The sequence below is a fragment of the Balaenoptera acutorostrata genome, chromosome X (genome assembly GCF_949987535.1).
Source record: "Balaenoptera acutorostrata chromosome X, mBalAcu1.1, whole genome shotgun sequence".
In the NCBI taxonomy this organism is placed as follows: domain Eukaryota; kingdom Metazoa; phylum Chordata; class Mammalia; order Artiodactyla; family Balaenopteridae; genus Balaenoptera; species Balaenoptera acutorostrata.
The window spans coordinates 33,817,877-33,839,826 of NC_080085.1; the positions used below are offsets into that span (position 1 = coordinate 33,817,877).

Consider the following 21,950-nt stretch of genomic DNA (forward strand, 5'->3'; position numbering starts at 1 on the left):
ACTGAGGCATAAAATAAGCCTTTTTTTTTCAGGTAGACCAGAAGTTCTAGAACACCAAGAACATGGTCTCCTGGTGACCCCAGCTGGGGCGGGGGGGTTCTCCTAACCTCCTTCATGTCAATAGAAGGACTTACAGGCTTTAGCTGGTCACCGAAGCCCAGGGGTGGAAAAGTTAGTGAATAATACTCCTCTGGGACAGGCAGCTGTGGGCTCAGGTGAGACAAACGTACTGCTCTCTCGGACTCCTTCAATAACCTGCCAGCACTGGACCTCATCCGGACTGGAGTTGTGAAATTCAGGCATTGAGATAGCACCCTTCCCCTAGCCTCATGATCGGAGGCTAATCCAGAGCTGGCAAGTCTCCCTCTGGCAGTGGGCACTCACAGAGGGTTCTTGCTTAAGGCTCTGTTTCCCTTTGTTCTTATAAAGAGAGAAAAAAAGCCAAGAACCAGTCATCTTACCTCTTACTTTAACTCGAAATTTGCAAATGCCCTTGTTCTCAGCTCTGTCATACACTGTGTACTGGATCTTGTGGTCTCCTTCTGGAAAATGTGAGCCTGGGGGTAGGCCTTTTAGAATAACACTTAAAGGGGAAAAAAAATCAGAAACACCAAAGATGATCATTGTAGGCCTAACAACAACTGGGCCATGATGGGCGTAATGATCAAAGAGGACCATCACGGGCATTTGCTGAGTACCCATTCTGCCCAAGATACAGAGACTCCAAGGGACAGCCATTAGACCAGTTTTACTACTTTAATTCTCGAAGAATAGAATTTCCTGAGCTTTACTCTGTTTTGGAAGAGCGGTTTGAGACCAGAAAAACGGAAGTCCCCAATTCCTGGGAAGTTCAGATTTATTTTTCTCGTTGGAATGTAGAACAGAGGATGGGGAATGCTCAGAACCCAAGGCCCAACTCTTCCTTCCTTTGTTCCAAGGGGGACCTGAATTGCCTCCCTGTTGGGAGAATGAGGGAATTTTCTGTGAGGAAAATCATTTGAGAGGGTAGTCCAAGCACTCATTGGCAATACCTGCAGGGGGCGCTAGAACTTTCTCTGCCTTTTCTATCTGGGTGGAGACCTTTCCTGAGCAAAAGGCAAGTTCACTGTGATTCCTTGGTGATCCTAATAATAATAATAACTTAAGTTATTATTATTAATAATAAGTTATTATCATTATTATTGTTCTTCGCACATACATAAACCTTACACATGTCAGGCATGGTTCTAGGCATTTTACATATATTAGTTTATTTAATCCTCACAACAACCCGAGGTAGGCATTATTATCCCCATTTCACAGATGAGGAAATTGAGGCATCAAAAGATCAAGGGACTTGCCCAAGGTCACACAGCAAGGGTGACTCCTGCATCTTTCTTCTTGGTTGTCTGACAAGAACATCAGTAGGTACAACATGATCAAATGCCAGGTTTTGTTTGTTTTTCAATAGATAGCTTCTCTTCTCTCTATACTTCTTAGAAATAATGAGAATATTGGCTAATAACAGGCATGTGAAATTATCATTGTCACCATTGAGGAGAACCTTCCACGTAGGTGGACAAGGTAGCTGTTTACTTATAAAAGGGTGAAGTGAGGGGTGTTAGGAAAGTGCCAGAAATCCCACCATTAGAGACGTGTCACTTTGAACCTTAGATGCTTTAAGGTCCTCAAGAAGCACAATTTAAAAGCAGATAAACCTGAAAGGAATCAGACTTCCAATATGAGTGCCTGCTCACCTCTTGGAGACGCTCTTTCATCTGCGACATGCAAATAACAGTCATAAGGAGTAACTAAGGGAGCTCACAGGAAGCACTTGTCTCAGTGCCTGACACTAGAACCTTCCCTCCTAGAAGGGGACTATATAACAGGAGCTTCCAAAAGACATGGGGAAGAGAAATGTCGGAGAAGCAAGGAGGCCAAGCAAGAGCTGAAAAGGGGACAAGACGGCCTTCTCTGAACTCCTCATTCTGGCCAAGGAAGCGTCCTAGGGCTCCACGCCTCCGCCGGCTCTGAGCTGTAGAGCTCAGGAAGCCGACAGCTGCTCTGAACAGAGGTGTCGGGGCTACTAAGACGCGCCCTCAAAATGTCACATTTCTAACCATAACACACAGGTTACCCACAGAAATGCCAAGGTGAATATCCTTGCTAGATAGCGTCATCTGATGACCTGATATTGTGTGTTTATTATACCAGATTTCAATAGCAATCACAGCTGTGAAAAAAATCTAAGAACCTATTATGGGCTAGGGGTTAGCCAGGCATTGTGCTGGGTCCCAAAAGATTCAATGATAGTTAAAACCCAATCCCTGATTCTATCAACTGTGATTTATTTTTTCATCCCAATTGCCTAAAGTTTCTCCTTTGGGGTTTGTGACATGTATATACAACAGCAAATAAATAATTTTCTTAATACTCAAAGTTTATCTTTGAGGAGTTACAAGGGGAAACATAACAAATATGATCTAAGCTAGATGGTGCACAGGGAGATAATTATCAGGCTGTAGGAACAAAATGTCCTGCTAGGGGTGAGAGACTCAGGCTCTTCCTAGTAGAAGATGTTCTCTTATGGCTAATAATTGCTTAAAAACATTTCCTCTTGCCCAGCCTGGGTTGATAGGATTCTAGAAAGTCTTTCCCTGCTGTATGGCTCACCAAGGGGTAAGTCAGAGGTATTTTTGCCCACAGATGGAAACTCGGTAAGAAGGTCTAGCAGGACCACGAACTTTAAGGCATGGATGTGAACGTGCTGACATGAAGTAGTGGCCTTCAGGAAACGTGGAGGCCCAGCAAATAGCCGCAGGGGCACAGGCCCATATGCTAGATTAGAACAACATGTGGCTGAACTTCACCGAAGGGAACCACCCATTTTTAAAAACATTTGGGATGTATTTCAAACTACTCATGCAGTTGGTCCCGGAGAATGGGGGTGGGGAAGAAGGCAGAAGACCCCGTCTCTTCTTTTATAAGCTGCTTCTTTAAGTGTTTAATGTGCTTGCAAGTTTTAAAAAATAAAAATCAAATGTTTTGAAAGAAGCAGGTGCCAAAACACAAGGGGTAGAAAAGTTCTGCACTAAACCACACTCACAGAGCACAAGGGGGGCAACATCGGGCTCCACCTGGGAGACACAGAGGTTCCCAGGGAGGCGGTGGCTTAGGAAGGCCTGGGGGGGCCCCCTGGCAGGCAATGGAGGTGAGTCTATCCCTGAATTTACCAGCTGGCTTCCTCTCCCTCCTTCCGTCTCTTCTCCTCCCTTCTTCCCACCACCCCGTCGTCTTAGTTCCTTTCTTTCCTTCAACAGATATTTACTGAGTACCAACTATGTGCTAGGCATGGTTCTGGGCATTAGGGATATGGCAGTGAACATACTGTAGTGGAGACAGGCAATAAACAAATACGAAAGTGAAAAATATAGTATGTCGAACGGTGAAGAAAAATAAAGAAATGAATGAGGAATGGCTGAAAGAGTGCTGTACTGAGTCTGAAAGCATAAACTGACCAGCATAGATACACTTCCTCGCTCTGGGTAGTGAATGTCTCACATAAAAGAGGCAGCATCATTCCAGCTGCCAAGTTGCACTTACTCAGTGAGAATGCCATCTGCTGTGTCTCTTCCCTCAGGGGTCTCCCAGGACACCCGGACTGTCAATTTATTGGGTTCCGCAATGCGTTCCTTCACACTTGGGCACTTGATTCTAGGAGGTTCTATATCTGCAAACACAACCAGAATATTCTCGCCATCAGCAGGAAATATCTCATCAACCTGTGGTTCAACACCCAGCATTTGACATGCCCAAAGGTCTAGGTGCTCCCCACTTTTGAAGGGTTTCTTCACCCCTCTGTATTTCTCTTCCCTGCCTTCATCTTGCCCCTTCTTGCCTGCTGAGTTTTAAAGATTGAGTACTCACCTGTGCATGGCTAAACCTGCAATCAGCTGGCCTTGCTAGGTGTCCGGTGGGGTAATTTATTAGCTACAGCAACTTCTTCCCCAGGCTTCCAAACTCTGCCTGCTGACTTGGCAATATGGCAGTTACTCAACTAGAAGTCATTCAGCCATTGTTGAGTCCCTCCTGCTTTAAAGACAGTGTCATAGGAGACTAGAGAAAGGTGCCTTAGGTATCATCTAGTTCCATTCAATTCAAGGCAACAAATCTTTAGTGAGTACCTGCCTTCCACAAGGCATCGTTCCAGCTGCTGGGTTTGGGCGGGCACAAAGGCAAGAGAACCATGTACTTCTCAGAGAGTCTACAGTCTGTTGGGGGATTATGTTACCATATGTGAAATATGACACGAGGTATAAAATGACACTGCCCCAGGCTACATAAAAGTAAATGCTATGGGGGCTTCCCTGGTGGCGCAGTGGTTAAGAATCCGCCTGCCAATGCAGGGGACACGGGTTCGAGCCCTGGTCGGGGAAGATCCCACATGCCGCGGAGCAACTAAGCCCATGCGCCACAACTACAGAAGCCCGCGCGCCTAGAGCCTGTGCTCCGCAACAAGACAAGCCACCGCAATGAGAAGCCTGCGCACCGCAATGAAAAGTAGCCCCCGCTCACCGCAACTAGAGAAAGCCCGCGCGCAGCAACGAAGACCCAACGCAGCCAAAAATAAATAAATAAATTTATTTATTTACTTATTTAAAAAAAAAGTAAATGCTATGGAGGCTTAAAAGGATTACCCAATGCTCTCATTTTACAGATCTGGAAACTGAGGCTCGGAGAGTGATTTATTTAAGGCCAGGCATGTAAATAAGGATAATGTGAATTATAACCCAAATTAGAGCACTTACCCCTGGAACCAGCTCTCCCTCCTGGCTGTGTCTATTCCCAACATACTCCTCAATATCTTAAACAATGATCTGTCTGGCTCCACTCTCCCCTCCAACTGCCACTGGACCACAACTATGGTTCTGTATTTCGGGACAGCAGTTTTACCTTGGTCCTGACCCTCCAAAGACCTCCTGAAGTTCCCCAAATAGTTTCTCTACCTGGTAATAGAATTTCTGCCCCCTCACTATCAAGGATGGGTTGATAATGAGGGCTAGAAATAAATGAGATGTCAACTTCTTACTCCGTTAGATTTCATCTTATTATAGAAAAACAAATACAGTATGCTAACACATATATATGGAATCTAAGGGAAAAAAAAAAGGTCATGAAGAACCTAGTGGCAAGACGGGAATAAAGACACAGACCTACTAGAGAATGGACTTGAGGATATGGGGAGGGGGAAGGGTAAGCTGTGACAAAGTGAGAGAGTGGCATGGACATATATACACTACCAAACGTAAAATAGATAGCTAGTGGGAAGCAACCGCATAGCACAGGGAGATCAGCTCTGTGCTTTGTGACCACCTAGAGGGGTGGGATAGGGAGGATGGGAGGGAGACGCAAGAGGGAGGAGATATGGGGATATATGTATACGTATAGCTGATTCACTTTGTTATAAAGCAGAAACCAACACACCATTGTAAAGCAATTATACTCCAATAAAGATGTTTTAAAAAAAAAGTGGGTTCTAACTAAGATCAGGATACCTAGGTTAGAATCCAGCCCCACCTGCCTGTGTGACCTTGGGCAAAGCTCTGTGCCTCAGTTTCCCTTTCTGCAAAATGGGATAATAACAATGCTTTCCTCTTAGGGATTCTGTGCGCATTAAATGAGTGATGCACATAGGACTCTTAGAACAATGCTGGCATGGACTCAGGAGTTGTAAAAGTTAACTTTATTATCACTTTTTCTCCATATCTCTAAGCATGATTTATAACAATAAATTTTGTGACTATTAAAAAAAAAAAAGAAGGGGGAATTCAAACTTTGGCAAATTCTACTTGATGATTCTGAATAGGTAGAGAATGTATTTAAAGAGGGCAGAGTAAATTAACAACATGTAGATTTGCATTGCTTTACATGTCAGCTGGTAATTATTTACATGCTACTACAGCCTGAATGAAAATGAAATGTCATTCGATTCTGAATTATAAACATCTTTGAGAGACTAAATGCACCAAGTAAAGTCTTCATATACTTTCTCCTGTGTCTTGTCCAGTAACTTCTCATTTTATTTAGGGTAAGAAATTATGAATAATTTGTTAAACAATTTTGTCTTCAGCTATCCAAATTCATTTTCATTCTATGGCATGCTTCAATGGAGTGTGAATTTACAGCCCTAATACACTAATCCTAAATTGAGTAACTACCATATTTTATTGAATCTAAGTCACTATCAATTGTGAGATGCATCCTAATTTCAGAGATAGTAAAATGTGAAAAAAAATATGCTTCTTAGAATTGATAAAGTTTATAAATGTGATGGTGCAATGGAAGCTGCTTTAAATACATTAGAGGTATCTATTTTCAGTTGATAAGTTTTTAAAAATAATCCCCCTTTTTCTGGTTTTACTATGATAGGTAATAGAAGACATACTTTACAATTCAGATGAACATTTCACAGCTTTGGGTGAAATCAGGAAGACAAGTATACAATACCTGCCCCCTGCTGGCCAAATACAGTTGGCAACCTCATAATAGAAAGCATATTTATTTTTAAAAAATTTAAAGCCAAAAGGGAGGGGCTGAGGAGAGGAGATAGATTTCATTGTAAAATTACTTAGTGTTACCAGATTTTCTTGGAGTGACATTGTCCGAGTGAAGAGATACTCTTACCCTCTGCGTCATGTAAACTAAACAGCTGGATGATAGGCTGGGCTGTTTTCCCCATAAACTTGACATAGTGACACTGAGCAAACACCACTCCAAATTAGGTTATCTGGGTGAAGAGTCTCAGAGCTTCTCAAAGCCAGCTTCTGACAGCTAACAATGATCTGTTGAAACTGGCCTAATTTTTCAGAAGTGGTGTTCTTCCAAGCCAGAAACAAGAAGAAATAAAGCACTAAAAATAATAGCTAATATTTACTGAACCCTCGTACCTGTCCGCCCCAGGCGAAGCACTATCCCTGCATTATTTCACTGAATTCTCGCCACCACCTACTAGACTAAGTACTGTTATTATCATCCCCACTTATAGACTGGGAAGCATCTCCTCTCTTTTGGAATTTCTTTGTGGTCTGAGAGTCTAAGACATGATCGCATATTTTTCAATTATTTTAATCAGCCGAACACTTCTGTATGTGTGCTTGCTGCTGACCTAGTGTTTTCCTCTATCCTCTGCACACACACTCTTTCATGGTCGCCGGCTCCAGCTTCCCCTTACATCCTCTAAGAGCGGCAGCAGGACTGAATTCTGTTGCATCCTCCAGTGTTATGGCCTCTCTTTCAGCTCATGAGACCAGCTGGCCTGCCCTTCAGCAGATGCTCCAGAACTGAAGCCTATTATTATACAGCCATGGCCATCATTGCTTTTTCTAAGTTATTATAAATTTCCATGAATGAAATAAACAAAGTTACTATAGAAACATAATCATGATTCCCTGTTGCGTCAGGATGCCCACAGAGCCAGTTATTGTGTGGCAACCGTGCAACTCTCGTGAAAATCCTGGCCTCTGCCCCACTCACTGGAGACATCTGACAAACTGTCTCCCTCCTCTGTGCTCTGGTTTCTTCTCTGCATATAAAAATATCAGAAACAAATATATTGCACTGTATCAACTACTGTTTATCTGAGAAGCTAAACTATATACCTGGGAATATTTAACACATCTAACCAGGTAGGTGGTAGGTGGTAGGTAGTGGAAATAAGAAAGAGGGTGAAAAGGGCAATGTTCTGGCCAACAGATAACAAGGGGAAAAAACCCTTTAAACTAAGGTTATAAATTAACTGCATCCGAAAATGTTTGCTTAAATAATGTTTTCCAGTGGAGACCTGCGTTTGAACGTGACTGTTAGAGGTATGAAGAATAGGTGCTTCAGAACATAACAGTAACTTGTGTCTGGGACTGCGTGACCTGGGGTGGAGATGCGCGTTCTCCTCTCTCTCCACCTCACTCTAAGGCAAGGTGATATTCTTATCTCAAGAACGTAAAGGATCATCACAGCAGCTCACAGCAGACAGACTCTATTTAATGCTCCTTTCCTCTCGGATGTCCTCCATAACTCATTCCAACTGGATTTACGTTTGGGAACTATTTTATACATTATCTTTATTAAATACAACTGATTATTGCAATGAGAACCTCAATTTTTATGCAAATCGTTTCTATAAATTCTTTTACATATATGGTATATGATTTTTTGTTGAATTTTAAATTTTATTTTATTGAAGTATAGTTGATTTACATCAACTGGCTTTTTAACTAATCTTTTGCTCCCTTGATCTTTTACACCAACTTCCTCTCAATCTGTACAGTCGATGTGGCAGAGACTAGTGGTTGTTCACCTGCTCTCCCATCCCCCTTCTTTTTTTAGCACAAAAGAAGTTTCCCTGGGCCTGTGGCCCACCAGAATAAAGACTATATTTCCCAGGCTTGTCTGAAGTTAGGTGTGGCCATGGGATGGCTTCCACCAGTGGGTTGTCAGCAAAAGTGATGTGCTTTTAAAAAAGTATGTGTGGCCACCCCCTCTTCCACCCTGGTTGGAATGTCCATGAGGTGGGGAGCCGGAACAGCGTCTTCGACTGTGGGATGAAAGCTGCAAGTTGAGGATGGAAGAACAAATGAGAAGGAGTTTGGGTCCAGGACACTGCCCCGGACAAACATTTATACGAGAACAGAACTTCTATCTTGTTTAAGGCATTGCGACTTTGGCCTTGTTAACAGTACCTGAACTGGGATATAAGCAATCACACCTTTTTTTTTTTTCAAATTTGGTATGGCATCTTCCAAGATGTATTTCACTAATGATTTCTAAGCTCTGATTTCTAACAAAGGATACTCTGGTGAATTTCCTGCAAAGATGGCCACCCATAATCCCCTTATATACATGTAGCTTCTCCTAGCAAGAGGTGGGGTCTGTTGCCCCTCCCTTTGAATCTGTGCCAGGCTTGTGACTTGCTTTGACTAATAGAACACAAGGGAAGTGACCCTACGCCAGCCCCAGGTGCAGGCCCTTAAAGAGTCTGGCACCTTCGGCTGTTCACCATCTCGGAAGCCAGCTGCCATCTAAGGAAGTCCAATTATCTGACTGGAGAGGCCATGTGGAGAAACTGAGAAATTATGAAGGGAGAGAGAAAGAGACTCAGTCAAATGCCAGCCAGTACAGCTGCCTCTGAGTGAGATGCCAGACATGGGAGTGAAGCCATCTTGGATCCTCCAGCCCCATCCAAACAACTGACCACCCAAAACTCAGTGGTTTCAAACAACCATGTTATTCTTCATGGTTGTTTGGATGGGGAATTTCGGCAGGTTGGTGATGGAGGAAGGAGGCGGTCATTTCCTGGGGCACAGGAAGAAAGGGACTGACAGAGGCAGAAAAAACCTGGACACGGAAAACTTGCCCCATTGCTTGCTTGCTTCCCCCAGCTACAGCGCAATCCTTGCGGATGTCTCTGGGATGTAGTTCCATTTCTTTGGCACCATATGAGATATTAGAAAACTTTCCCCAATGGACAGAAGAGTCAAGAAGAGAAGCAAAGAAGTCCACAATTAGAAGTCACTATCATCAGAAGCAAGATACCAAACTAAACATTGCCACTTGTTGCAAAGCTGAAACTAGCTTCCTGAAAGTTTGCAAGAAAACGTGTATTTGTCAACCCAGGAAAAATTCAATATGATTTAAGAGCATCTACAACAATGCACTGACACATTTATTCTTAGCCCCATGATATCTGTATCCTCAACTGAATCTGGAAATAATACCATTCAGCCCAGCAAACTTCCTTGTGGGTCACTGGGTCAACCCAGCTGTCAGATGATTGGGAAGCCAGAAACGTATTCCATCAATTTGCAGATCTAAAATCAGAGGGTTTTTTTTATTCCAGACTTCCATTTGTGTTAACTCTCCAATTCTATTCTGTAGTAAATATAAAACAAGCAAAGAGTAATTCCAAAAACCAAGTTGGTTTGTATGTGGACCTTTGTTAAAAAAACGAAATGGGGCTCCCTGCATGTCCAAAGATACCTGCTCGGTTTTCATTAAACTTACTTGAATTTTGGTCTCTTTGTCTTTTGGCCGAGGAAAAACTGTTGGTCTAAAGGAGAGATCGTGTGTCTACTCAAAATCCGGTCTCTACACGAGGCCTTATAATTCTAACTGTCCATTGTTCTATCTAAATGCCAATGTAACCGAAATGAACTAAAAATGGAAAAAAAGAATAAAAAACTCCCCCCCAAAAATAGTTATTACATTCTATGGTTTATTTTTTTTTATATCAATGGAAGTTGCGGCTCTCTAAATATTTTACCCTCCTGCAATTTGCAGTATGTTGTTTCTCCCACACTGATTTCTATGTATATCTGTTTTTGAAATAACCATGGATTTGAGTCCACTGCCAGAGTGTGGGCTGCATAAGAGAATGAAGTTTAACTTGCGGTCCTTTCAAATTAGCCAGACCACTGAGTGAAAAGTGAAAAGACCACCACCTCAGAGTGAAAAGTAAGCCCAGTGTTCTCTCTCCCCTCCAGATCTAGAGGAGAACTGAGACGATTTCCTCAGCACTCAGCACAGCTCTGGCCCAGAGGCACTGTTGAAGGCTGTGTGGAAATCTGGGAAATGCTCGGCCACCATGTGTCAGCTCCTAAACTAGGCTGAGGCTCTGAGTTATGCTCAAGGACCCCTGAGCCTTGCCAACACGCAAACAAAGTCATTCAACGAATTTAATAATGCATTTAAAGCCAAAAGTGTCCATGACATCCCTGCAGTAAAATTCACCGGGGACAAGCTCCAGCTTATCTGTCACAAAATCTAAGAAAGAATCGCCTGCTTGCTTTGTCCATTTCTCTGTTTTTCCTGGGAGCTCATTGCTCTCTTGTGGCTCACGGGTCCCCTTTTCACCATTACCCACCCCCTCACTGCGTACACAAATTCCCCTTCCCCCAAAGATGCCTGAACCTTGCCCTGGCCCGCTCTAAGATAAATTTCCTGAAACTGGGGTTCATTTCTTAGTTCTTTGTCTCTCCCTCTGGGAAGGTTCCAGGCCCATCTGGTCTGGCTTAAGACATGCTTGTTGCTTTTTGAGAATAATCAGCATTTTCTTTCCACTGCTGCACACAATCTGGACATCTGAACAGTGTGATCCCTAGAAGATTCTGCCAAAGCTTGCTCAGCATGAAGATTTGTATCTCCGCCCCTCCCATCACCTCTGGCCCTTCCAATGTGAGGAAAGAGAGAGTCCAAAATGGGGGGGAGGGGTTGTTTTGAAGAGCTAGCTTGCGCACATACCAAGTCATAGGGGAGAGAGTGAAAGCAACATCCGTGAGGGGCTCTTCTGACCTGAACATCTGGCCTCAAGTCATGTCCTTCCAAAGGAGCGTGTCCAGAGCTCACAGCCTGAGCGCCATCCTACCTGCACTGCCCGAGCGGGACCGCTCTGCGGGCTCCTCCTTGCGAGAACTACCCTTGGCTAGTATGGATTTCTGCTCTAACTAATCCCCTCGTAACAATGTTTTTCCTCTTTTGCTCCTCCAGCTCTTCCTATGTTTTTGTAACCAATGCCCCTTTATTAAATTCTCCTCTGCTGGAAATACCTAGAATGGTTTCTGTCTTCCCAGTTACTGATCAATTCAAACTCCTACCTAAATCCTAGAAAAAGAGAAGCTTGGAATAAATCTGAGTCGGTTATCTGAGTAATTATTTGGACCTGGTGCTCTAGTCAGATGGATACAAGGTAAGGTCCAGGCTGTGACTCTGATGTAGAAGGTTTTTGCTCGCATTGTTAGGGAACCATTGACCAAAACTGCCTGCCTTGGCCAGGCATGATGACAACCGCTTGCCTGAGTTGTCTCACAGCAGGAGGTCCCGACAAAGAAGGCAGCGCTGCCGCTGCAAACTAACCGGGAGAATTCGGGAGGGGCCAAAAGGAGGGAGGACAAGATATGCCAGCCCATAGTATGTTTGTAAAACTAAACTGGAGACTTCCCTGGTGGCGCAGTGGTTAGGAATCCATCTGCCAATGTAGGGGACACGGGTTGGAGCCCTGGTCCGGGAAGCTCCCACATGCCGTGGAGCAACTAAGCCTGTGAGCCACAACTACTGAGCCTGCGCTCTAGAGCCCAGGAGCCACAACTACTGAGCCCATGTGCCACAACTACTGAAGCCCTCGAGCCTAGAGCCCGTGCTCCACAACAAGAGAAGCCACCGCAATGAGAAGCCTGCGCACCGCAACGAAGAGTAGCCCCGCTCACCACAACTAGAGAAAGCCCGCATGCAGCAACAAAGACCCAAACACAGCCAAAAAAAACTAACCTGGAAGAATTCGGGAGGGGCCAAAAGGAGGAGGGAGGAGACAATATGTCCTGCCCTAACCTCCCAGAAACCCTCACGCTGGAATCCATCTTGGCTGAGAGATGCGTGCACCACCAGGAAGGACCCTGAGTCAGACCAAATATGGGCACGAGCAAGATGATTGGCCAGAGACAACCCAGAAAGCTAACATCACCACCATAAAACCTGAGACTGTGAGCCACGTGGCAGAGCAGTTCTCCTGGGTTCCCTTACCCTCCTGCTCTCCCCTTGAGCGCCCCTCCCCAATAAAGTCTTTTGCTTTGTCAGCACGTGTGTCTCCTCGGACAACTCATTTCCGGGTGTTAGACAAGAGCCCACGCTCGGGCCCTGGAAGGGGTCCCCCTTCCTGCAACAATATCTTGGCCAGGTCCCCCGGCCATAGCTCATTAACCACATAACTGCAGAGTAAGAACGGCTGAGGCTGCCAAGGGATACAGTGGACAGTGGTACCATCACGAACACACCCTGGGGACCAAGGCCAGAGGAGTTGTTGTACAACTGCCCCCAGAGGGTAGCATCCAGTTTCAGTCTCATTCCTGAAGTACCCGCTCCAGGCTCTGAGCAGTCAGGAAGGAGTCCTTGGGGTAAAGCACATCGGCAGACTGAGCTGAACGACTCTCTGGAGGATGGGCAGACCCAAGCAGGGTAGGAGCCAGGCTCCTGTGGCCAGCTGCCTTGGCACCTCAGTGCCAGAGCTGTCTCTGGACTCAGGGACTTTGAGCCTGAAAGCCTGGAGACATAGGCTTGGCCCTACACAACATCAAGCAAGTCAGGTGACCTCTCAGGCCTCATCCGTAGATGGGGGATTGGACTAGAATGTTCTGCTGGGGTGGGTCCTGGCAGCTGTACACTTTATGAGTAAACAGTCTCCTGGGACAGTGGTTTTCAACTACTTGAGGGAGTTTTGGAAAAATACCAGGGCCCCAGATACTCAGATTTAAATGGCAGCCAGAGTTGAAAACCACTGTCCCAGAGCAGTCTGCCTCAATGTTTAAAGGACATAGGAATCCCCTGGGGATCTTCTTAAAATGTGGATTTTGATCTGCCAGCTTCGGGATGGGTCCCAAGATTCTCCATTTCCAACAGGCTTCCTGCTGGCGCTGAAACTGTTGGGCACTATTTTGAGTAAAAAGGTACTAAAGTTCTTCCCAAATTTGATCTTCTAAGGCAGGTTCTCAACCTTTAGAGGATCAGAATCCAGCAATCCTGCAGGTCCAGAAATCTGCATTTCTGATGTTGCTGTTTCTGATCAGGGGACCATACTCTGAGACCCACTGCTCTCAGACAACGGTCCTGAGTCCTGGCTGCACATGAAAACCACCTGGGAAGCTTTTATAATGCCACTCGCCTCCTCCAGCTGTCCCACATCAGGCTAATTGAATCAGAATCTCTAGGGTAGGACCAAGGCATGGCTAGGCTCTAAAAGATACTCAGGTGATTCTAATAAGTAGCAGGGGCTGGGGTGGGTAGAAGGGACCCACTGCCCCTAGACGGGTGATTCTCAAGGAGTGGGGGGGAGTGATTTTTCTCCTTCCTCTCCTCCTCTCTCCAGGGGACATTTGACAATGTCTGAAGACATTTTTGGTTGTCACAAGTGGGAGTTGGGGGGAGATGTTACTGGCATCTAGTGGGTAAAAGCCAAGGCTCTGCTAAGCAACCTAGAGTGCAAAAGACAGGACCCCAGGACGAATAATTATCTGACCCCAAATGTCCATTGTTCCAAGATTCAGAAACCTTGCCCTAGAGAATCCCAGGCTACACCCCAGATCTACTGAATCAGAAGCTGCATTTTTACCAAGTTTCCCAGGTGATTCCCAAGTTGGAGAAGCACTGCCTTACATCAGCGGCTCTCTCTTTAAGCACTTCGAAATGCCCTGAAAGGCTCATTAAAGCACCAAGTGCTGGGCCCCATCCCCAGAGTTTCTGATTCAGCAGGTCTGGGGTGGAGCCCTGAATTTGCATTTGTAAAGAGTTCCAGCTCCCCGAACCACAACTAAGAACTAAGAACTACTATTTGCCCAACAAATCCAGACTAAGGTAAAATAGCCAAATCCCTTCCAGTTTAGCAAACTGAGTGTTTGCTGACTACCGGAGTCGATGACAATGGAACTACGTCTGCCGGCTGAAAGACACAGAGATGCTCTCTGCAGGCATGTCCGGCCAATGTCAAAAACTCTGCTCAGTGCTACAGGGCAGATCCCTGAACTAAAGCAGCGGGATTACCCCGTACCTCTGCCAGCCTCCAGCTGCCTCAATCGCAATCCAAGCAAGAGACAAAAGTCAGAGGAAAGCCATGAGCTGTGAAGTCAATGCTAGCGTAGAGACAGGCTAGGTCTGCGCTGAGCCAGAGAAATAGGGATGAAGAGAACCACTGAAAGCAAAACTGGGTGCTTATGCTTTACATCCGGGACATGGATGCTTCCTTAGAAACCCACTGTACGTACACCCCCTGCTCCTCCCAAAGCAGGCGCCTCCGGAGGGCTGGTGATATTCTCTTACCGACACAGGAGGCTGGTCGGCCACTCCACGCCTTGTTGTCCATACACGTGACTGTCTGCTCGCCTTTCAGTGTGTATCCTGGCGAGCAATAGTACTCACACCGGGAGTTAAAGTAGGCACCGTCGACGCACTTAAACCCTCCATTTGCCGGCATGGCAAGGGTAGGACATCGCTTTTCTGAAAAAGAGAAAACCAGAGATTCAGTATTACTTAGATTTTGTTCATGGAGTTTCAGGGTCCAGAAACTCTGAAAGCATAGGGTGAAGTTAATTGAAATATAACTGATAGAAGTAGAGAAATGATAGTGTAACCGAGCAGGACCCTATGGGGCCTTCCCGGGGCAGACCCCTCCCCCATACCCCCTGCTGTAGCTCCTCTCTGAAGACCCAGATGATAGCATCTGATGCATATTCCCTGAGTTCTTCAGATGCTAAAACCACCACCAAATGGAAGAAATTAACTACTTGATGATCATGAGCACGTAGCCCCCAGACCTTCTGGCGCCTAGAATGTTAACCTCCGTTTCCTCACCATCAGCCAATCAGAGAATTGTGTACAAGCTGATCAGGTACCCTGCAAATCCCCTCCCTCACCTGGCTTTTAAAAATGCTGTGCTGGGCTTCCCTGGTGGCGCAGTGGTTGAGAATCTACCTGCCAATAATGCAGGGGACACGGGTTCGAGCCCTGGTCTGGGAGGATCCCACATGCCGCGGAGCGACTGGGCCCGTGAGCCACAATTACTGAGCCTGCGCGTCTGGAGCCTGTGCCCCGCAACGGGAGGGGCCGCGATAGTGAAAGGCCCGCGCACCGCGATGAAGAGCGGTCCCCGCACCGCGATGAAGAGTGGCCCCCACTTGCCACAACTAGAGAAAGCCCTAGCACAGAAACGAAGACCCAACATAGCAATCAATCAATCAATCAATCAATAAAAAAAAAAATAAATCTTTAAAAAAAAAAAAAATGCTGTGCTGAGATCTGCCGTTCAACACTGTGCCTATAGTTAACAACACTGTATTGTCATGTACAAATTTGTTAAGAGGGTAAATCTCATGTTGTGTTATTACCACAGCAAAAATAATAACAATAAATAAAAAGGAGAATAAAGACATGGGGGAAAAAAATGCTGTGCTGAACGCTTTCAAGGAGTTGGTGGGGCGGTGGGTTTGGGCTCAAGCCACTCGTTCTCCTTGCTTGGCCCTGCAATAACCTTTCTCTGCTCCAAACTCCGATGTTTCGATTTGTTTGGCCTCACTGTGCATCAGGCACATGAACTTGCATTTGGTAACAATGGTTGCATGTCACACAGAAGGGACACAAAGTTTTACACCAGACTGGCTTGGGTTGGCATCCCAGCTAAACCACGGTCTTATGCTGGGCTCCTCAGAAGTAGATGCTGAGACCAGGGTTTCTGTGCAAGTGATTAAGAAAGTGCTCCCAGGGGAGACCAGTGAAGGGTGGGGGAAGCAGGACGGGGGGAGGGGAGGAAGCCGGGCAAGGTAGCAACTCAGGCAAAGTCAGCCTCAGCCTGATCCCGCAGGGGAGCTCTGGAGCGTGAGTGATGCCTGAGTCTGCCCTGCCTCCAGGCAGGGCAGCGGGGCTTTCATAATCCTTTACCAGTCACTACTGGGCAGCTACAGGCTGCCCATGGGGAATGCTCTCCCTGTCAGAACGAAGAAAGCAGCCCTCTGAAGGCGCAGAGCCTCTTCTTCCTTGGTAGAAGATCAACCAAAGGTGCAAGTCATTAAGAGCAAAGCACCCAGAAGCTGGGGGATGGACACACAGAACTGGTAGCAGGGCATCCAGGGACATCTGGGGGAAGCACTCAAAGTGTCCACTATAGTCACCCAGAGGCGTAGTCTGCCTAGACCGGATCACAAGGCTGCAGCCCCCAACCTCAGTTTCCCGACAATAAAGTAAAGGCACCCATATCAAAGCATTGTTGCAAAAATTGCATATATGTGAAATGCTTGGCACACCACAGGCGCTCCATCATGATAGCTTTCTTGAACAGCAATGGCATCTAAAATGCACTTCAACGATGCTGTGTCACTTGCAGTTTCCCAAATGAGATGACTTTCCAGGAAGCTAAAAGTCAGCCCCTGAAATGTGCTTCCAGCCTTCTCCCCTGAGGCACAGCGCCTTTCATGGAATAAGCATCCTTCCGCGGTAATTCTCTCCCTGCCTCCCTAAGTTCTAGTCCTTGGGAGGACGCTTGTGTCTACTACCAGGATTTCATGGCAGAGCACCATTCTTATACTTCTGTCGGGTTTACACGTCTGTCTCTAATGCTATTCTGTGGGACCCCTGATGGCAGATGACCCTTGATGGCAGAGCGTGTCTTTACCTGTGTGTCTTGTTTGTTTGCAGGGGCCGGCACTTTGCTAAACAGACCTCTGTTCTCTCCCCCTTTCCAAACAGCTGATGGTACCCCCTGTCTGAAATGTGTCATCTCACTTCCGCCGTATCTTAGGAACGAACGCATGGCTTCTGCTCACAAGGGGAGTTTTTCTCATCAAAGACCACAAAGCATTCAGTAAAAATCCCTGAATCTCAGAGCAAAAGAACTTTGGCCCCGAATGGCCCCGAGGCCCCAACATGGGGCCGGGCTACTCACGCTTGCAGATGACCTTGTCCGACCACCGTTTGTTTGACTGGCAGATCAGCTGGGAAGAACCATGCAGCTCGTAGCCCTTCTGGCAGCGAATGTCACACCTGGTTCCCAGGGCTGTTTTGTAGTATCCTCCCTGAGGGGCCCTGCAGTACACATCCCCGTACTTCACCTTGATGGGGGAGCACCACGGGGTGTCTACAGGTAGCAGAAACAAAGGAGAGGAGAAATAGCAAGTGACAGCTTCAGAAAATGTGTCTCTTCACTCTCGAAGTCCCTGGCTGGCTGCATTCCAGATTTTGGACCTCCAAATAGTGCCCCATGTCTTTTAAGTTGTCTCTGGGTGGGGAGGTTATGATCATGGGACTAGGTGTCAGACATATACGAATATGGGTCCGGGTTCCTCCATTAGTAGCTGTGTGATCTTGGACAAGTTACTTAACCTCTCTGAGTCAATACCTCTGCCTATGTCATAGGACTCTTACAAGTCCTCTTACAAGGACTGAAAAAAAAATGCATATCAAGCGTCTAGCACAGTGCCTAGCACGTAGTAAACGTTCAATGAATGCTTGTTCTTTTGAATATTTCCCTTAACTAGATACATAATTCCCTTGAGAGCAACTGTTACCATTGTGAACCTTAACCCCAGCCATCCATACAGAGTGGCGGGGGAGTCAATAATTGGTTACTTTAGATTTTTTTCCAAGTCTGTATCATATTCACTGTAAAAGCATTTAATACGATCTTAATGAATGTGAACGAAGCAACAGTTTCCAGGGTTTTGCCACAGGATATAATTTGGGCTTAACGTCACAGAACAATTTCTCCCCACTGGGAAGCTACCTCCTTTTTCAGATGTCCCCAGTTAAGCCCCATTTAGGTAAGAGATGACACCCTTCTCCAATGGCAAAGTTCCAGGGCGTTTTGATTTTGGTCTCGTAGCTGCCCAGAGCACAGCTTAGGATGACACTATTAAATCAGAACCTCTCCCCTGGGCCTTTGGAAGGTGTCGCTGAGGGCCATAAGATTAGTAGGGCAAGACTAGCTCCTCGAAAGTTCCCACAGTGGCCACCGCACAGTCAATGGGGACCAGAGACTAGCTCCCTCAAGACTGTCAGGCTCTCCACGCCTCGCACAGGAGCCCCTCCCTAGGGCTGCCAGCTCCTCACTCCACCCCAGCACCTGAGCTGACAGTGAGTGAAGTTCGTGCGCCATCATGTGGCCAAGAAGGAGGAAATTCCCTGTTTGACTTTGCCAGGAATTCTCTTCTGATGATGTGTTTCTGGCTGCTTCTCAGCCATGAAAACCAACAGTTCTGTCCAGCTCTCGTGCATGGACTGGTTTTTTTTTGTTTTGTTTTTTTTACTTATGTGCTTTGACATCTCCTTTGCCTAATATTTTCATCATATAATGTTTTGCAGACAGTGGCAAATGGGTGCTACCATTGGAACTCAAGCGGTATTTCCTGGACTTTCTGGGGAGAAGTGATGCCCCACGCTTAGCCTAGAGCTGATTAAGTTTGATCTCTTGGATGCAGTCTTGCAAGAGCTTACATTAGGCCTCCAGGCCTTCCTTGAACAAAGTTTCCTTCCTCTTGGGTTTATACATCTAGTCTGTATATGCTAAGATTTTTAAATGAGAAAAATCTGAACCCTGAAGTAAAGTACAAAACAGCATACATATCTCCATTATTTTCCTCTAAGTATAAAATAATTTTTTAAAAATAAATTTATTTATTTATTTATTTTTGGCTGCTTTGGGTCTTCGTTGCTGCACACGGGCTTTCTCTAGTTGCGGCGAGCGGGGGCTACTCTTCATTGCGGTGCACGGGCTTCTCATTGTGGTGGTTTCTCTTGTTGCAGAGCATGGGCTCTAGGCGCACGGGCTTCAGTAGTCGTGGCTCGCGGGCTCTAGAGCGCAGGCTCAGTAGTTGTGGCGCACGGGCTTAGTTGCTCCAGGCATGTGGGATCTTCCCGGACCAGGGCTTGAACCTGTGTCCCCTGCATTAGCAGGCGGATTCTTAACCACTGCGCCACCAAGGGAAGTCCTATAAAAGAATTCTTGAACTAATTTTAAATGTTTCAGTTCTTTCTTTGGTGATGGCTCCAGGCAAGCCATGAAGCTAAGAGATTTCAAGATCACAGGTAAATGAGAAGCCTTTGGGGTATGTTTGCTTAGCACTGCCAAGTTGTGGATATTTCTTCTATAATCAAAAGTCCTTAAGATAAATTCTGGAAAAATCCATAGATGTCTACCACTCAAATTAAACTAACATTTGGAACCTACTGGCTTCTATGACTACTAGAAGTGAGGTATATTTCTTTCCCCCTCTCTCTTTCTGCCTGTCTTTTCCAACTGTAATAGGAAAGACCACCCACAAGGAAACTCCAAAACGCACTTGGTGTTTTCAAGCTCAAAGAAGTACTTTTGATAGTCCATCAGAGGACTTAAAAGTCATCTGACCTTTGTCTTTGTCCTCTCCCCCACCCCTTCCTCCTAACTTCCCCACTGCCTCACTTCCTCTTAGTTTCCCTGTCTGCCCTATTCCCCTGCTGGACTGCAAGGCTTCTGGGCTTCCCCAGCTCTAGCCTCTTCTTCTCTTGCCATCTGGTCCCCTTCACTACCCTTTTGTCACCATCTCACAGGCCAAACTGTGAAATCCTTGACGGAGAACTGGGCTCCAGAGAGAGAAAATGAAATCCCCACTGGAGAGGGCAGAAGGGCGATGAGGTGAGAATGAATATGGGAGACCCAGAGGGAGACCATGAAAACAGTGAGCTAGTGGAGTATGGTGGATACTGGGCAGAGTCAAGAGGCCTGGGCAGATATTATCTAACTCTATCATCTCCTAGTAACCTGGACAATTAAAAAAATTTTTCAGGGACCCACATTCATAATCTATACGCGAGAGGAATGGATGAGATTATTTTCAAAGTCCCATCTACAATGGTTATTTTTATTCTGATTAAATTTTATATTTATATCGGTGCTAAAATGTCAAAAAAAAAGTCCCATCTAGCTTTGAAGTTGTATGATTCAAATTCTTATTCCTCTCTGATCTCCTATCCCTCTCACACCCATGCCTACTTCCTTAATCCTTCTTCTGACTGATAACTTTGGGTAGTCTCTTGTAACTCTTCCAGCTAAAGGCAAAGCCTCTTTACATTCTGGGTCCTGATCACAATTCCACAGATGTACAAACTGGAAGAGCGTCCAATTCTCTACTTGTTTTTCGCTCAAGTGTTGAAAACACTCACATCCTCCAGCTTCTGGACTTTGGCGTGAGTTTAGGAGGGGCACGATTTTATTTTTTAAATTTTTTATTTTTAAATTTATTTATTTTTGGCTGCGTTGGGCCTTCATTGGGGTGCGCGGGCTTCTCAGTGCGGCGGCTTCTCTTGTCACGCAGCATGGGCTCTAGGTGCACGGACTTCAGTAGTTGTGGCACATGGGCTCAGCAGTTGTGGTTTGCGGGCTCTAGAGCACAGGCTCGGTAGTTGTGGTGCACGGGCTTAGTTGCTCTGCGGCATATGGGATCTTCCTGGACCAGGGCTCGAACCTGTGTCCCCTGCATTGGCAGGCGGATTCTTAACCACTGCGCCACCAGGGAAGCCCGAGGGGCACGATTTTAGAGTAAACTAATATGAGGCAGCAGACCCGCAATTCTTAGCACACACACATTATGGTTGTCTTTTCCACAAATGTGCCCAGGACAAATATTTAAGGCAGCAGGTCCATTAGAGAATGACCTGCATATACATATATTACAAATTCGCATATTTCAGTACAACCATGCAATTAGCAGAATTTTTTTACTCAGCTATTTTGAGTCTTCAAATCCTTCCAGCAGAGCTGCCTACACATCCAAGAGCTGTGCTGTTGTCAACATGTGGGGGGGAAAAAATCTTGTTTTTATTTATTCACAAAAGGAATTTCTTTTGGATTACTTTCCAAGACAAAGCTTTGGAAGATATTTTGACATTTTAACAGCCCTGCAGTGATAGTAATTAAAAATTCAGTGAGTGACTTGAATTTGAAGTGCATGCAAATACCATGAGTTAAAAGTGAATTAGCGAAACATTTAACATAGAGGTTTAGAGAAAGGAAGCTCTTATGCTGCTTCAATTAAGACAGGGTTTATTTAGGGAGAAATCTAAATCGATTAGTCAGGAAAACTTTTTCATCTCCCTGGGCCATTGTGGAGCTCCTGGGGTAAGCAGTGTCATGTAGCAGACTAAGGAGGAGCTACTAGTGAACTCTGGATGTTGAGCTAAAACATCTGGATTTCAGACTCAAACATAATGTTTGCTAGCTGTGTGAGTCTACACAAGTCACCTCCCCTCTCTAATCTGCGGTTCCTTCATCTGTAAATAAGTAATAACAACATATCTCTACAAGCCTTCCTCCTTCCCTCAATTACTGTGAAGACAGGATGGCATTCCAAGTAAAAGAATCAAATGCAATGCTTGCCACATTAAATGTTGGTTACACTTCACTTTCTGTTTTCTTT

General features: G+C 45.6%; 1 protein-coding gene across 2 annotated transcripts in view; it reads right to left on the reverse strand.

Moving 5' to 3' along the window:
* The window catches only part of SRPX (sushi repeat containing protein X-linked), a 115,917-nt gene that overhangs the window by 36,572 nt on the left and 57,395 nt on the right, over positions 1-21,950 (reverse strand). For both annotated transcript variants that reach the window (XM_057537787.1, XM_057537786.1), the window contains 4 exons: positions 17,447-17,638; positions 14,833-15,009; positions 3,583-3,709; positions 462-583 (listed from right to left, as the gene is read on the reverse strand). In XM_057537787.1, coding sequence (XP_057393770.1) covers positions 462-583; positions 3,583-3,709; positions 14,833-15,009; positions 17,447-17,638 — 618 coding nt within the window. The remainder of the gene's footprint in view (positions 1-461; positions 584-3,582; positions 3,710-14,832; positions 15,010-17,446; positions 17,639-21,950) is intronic.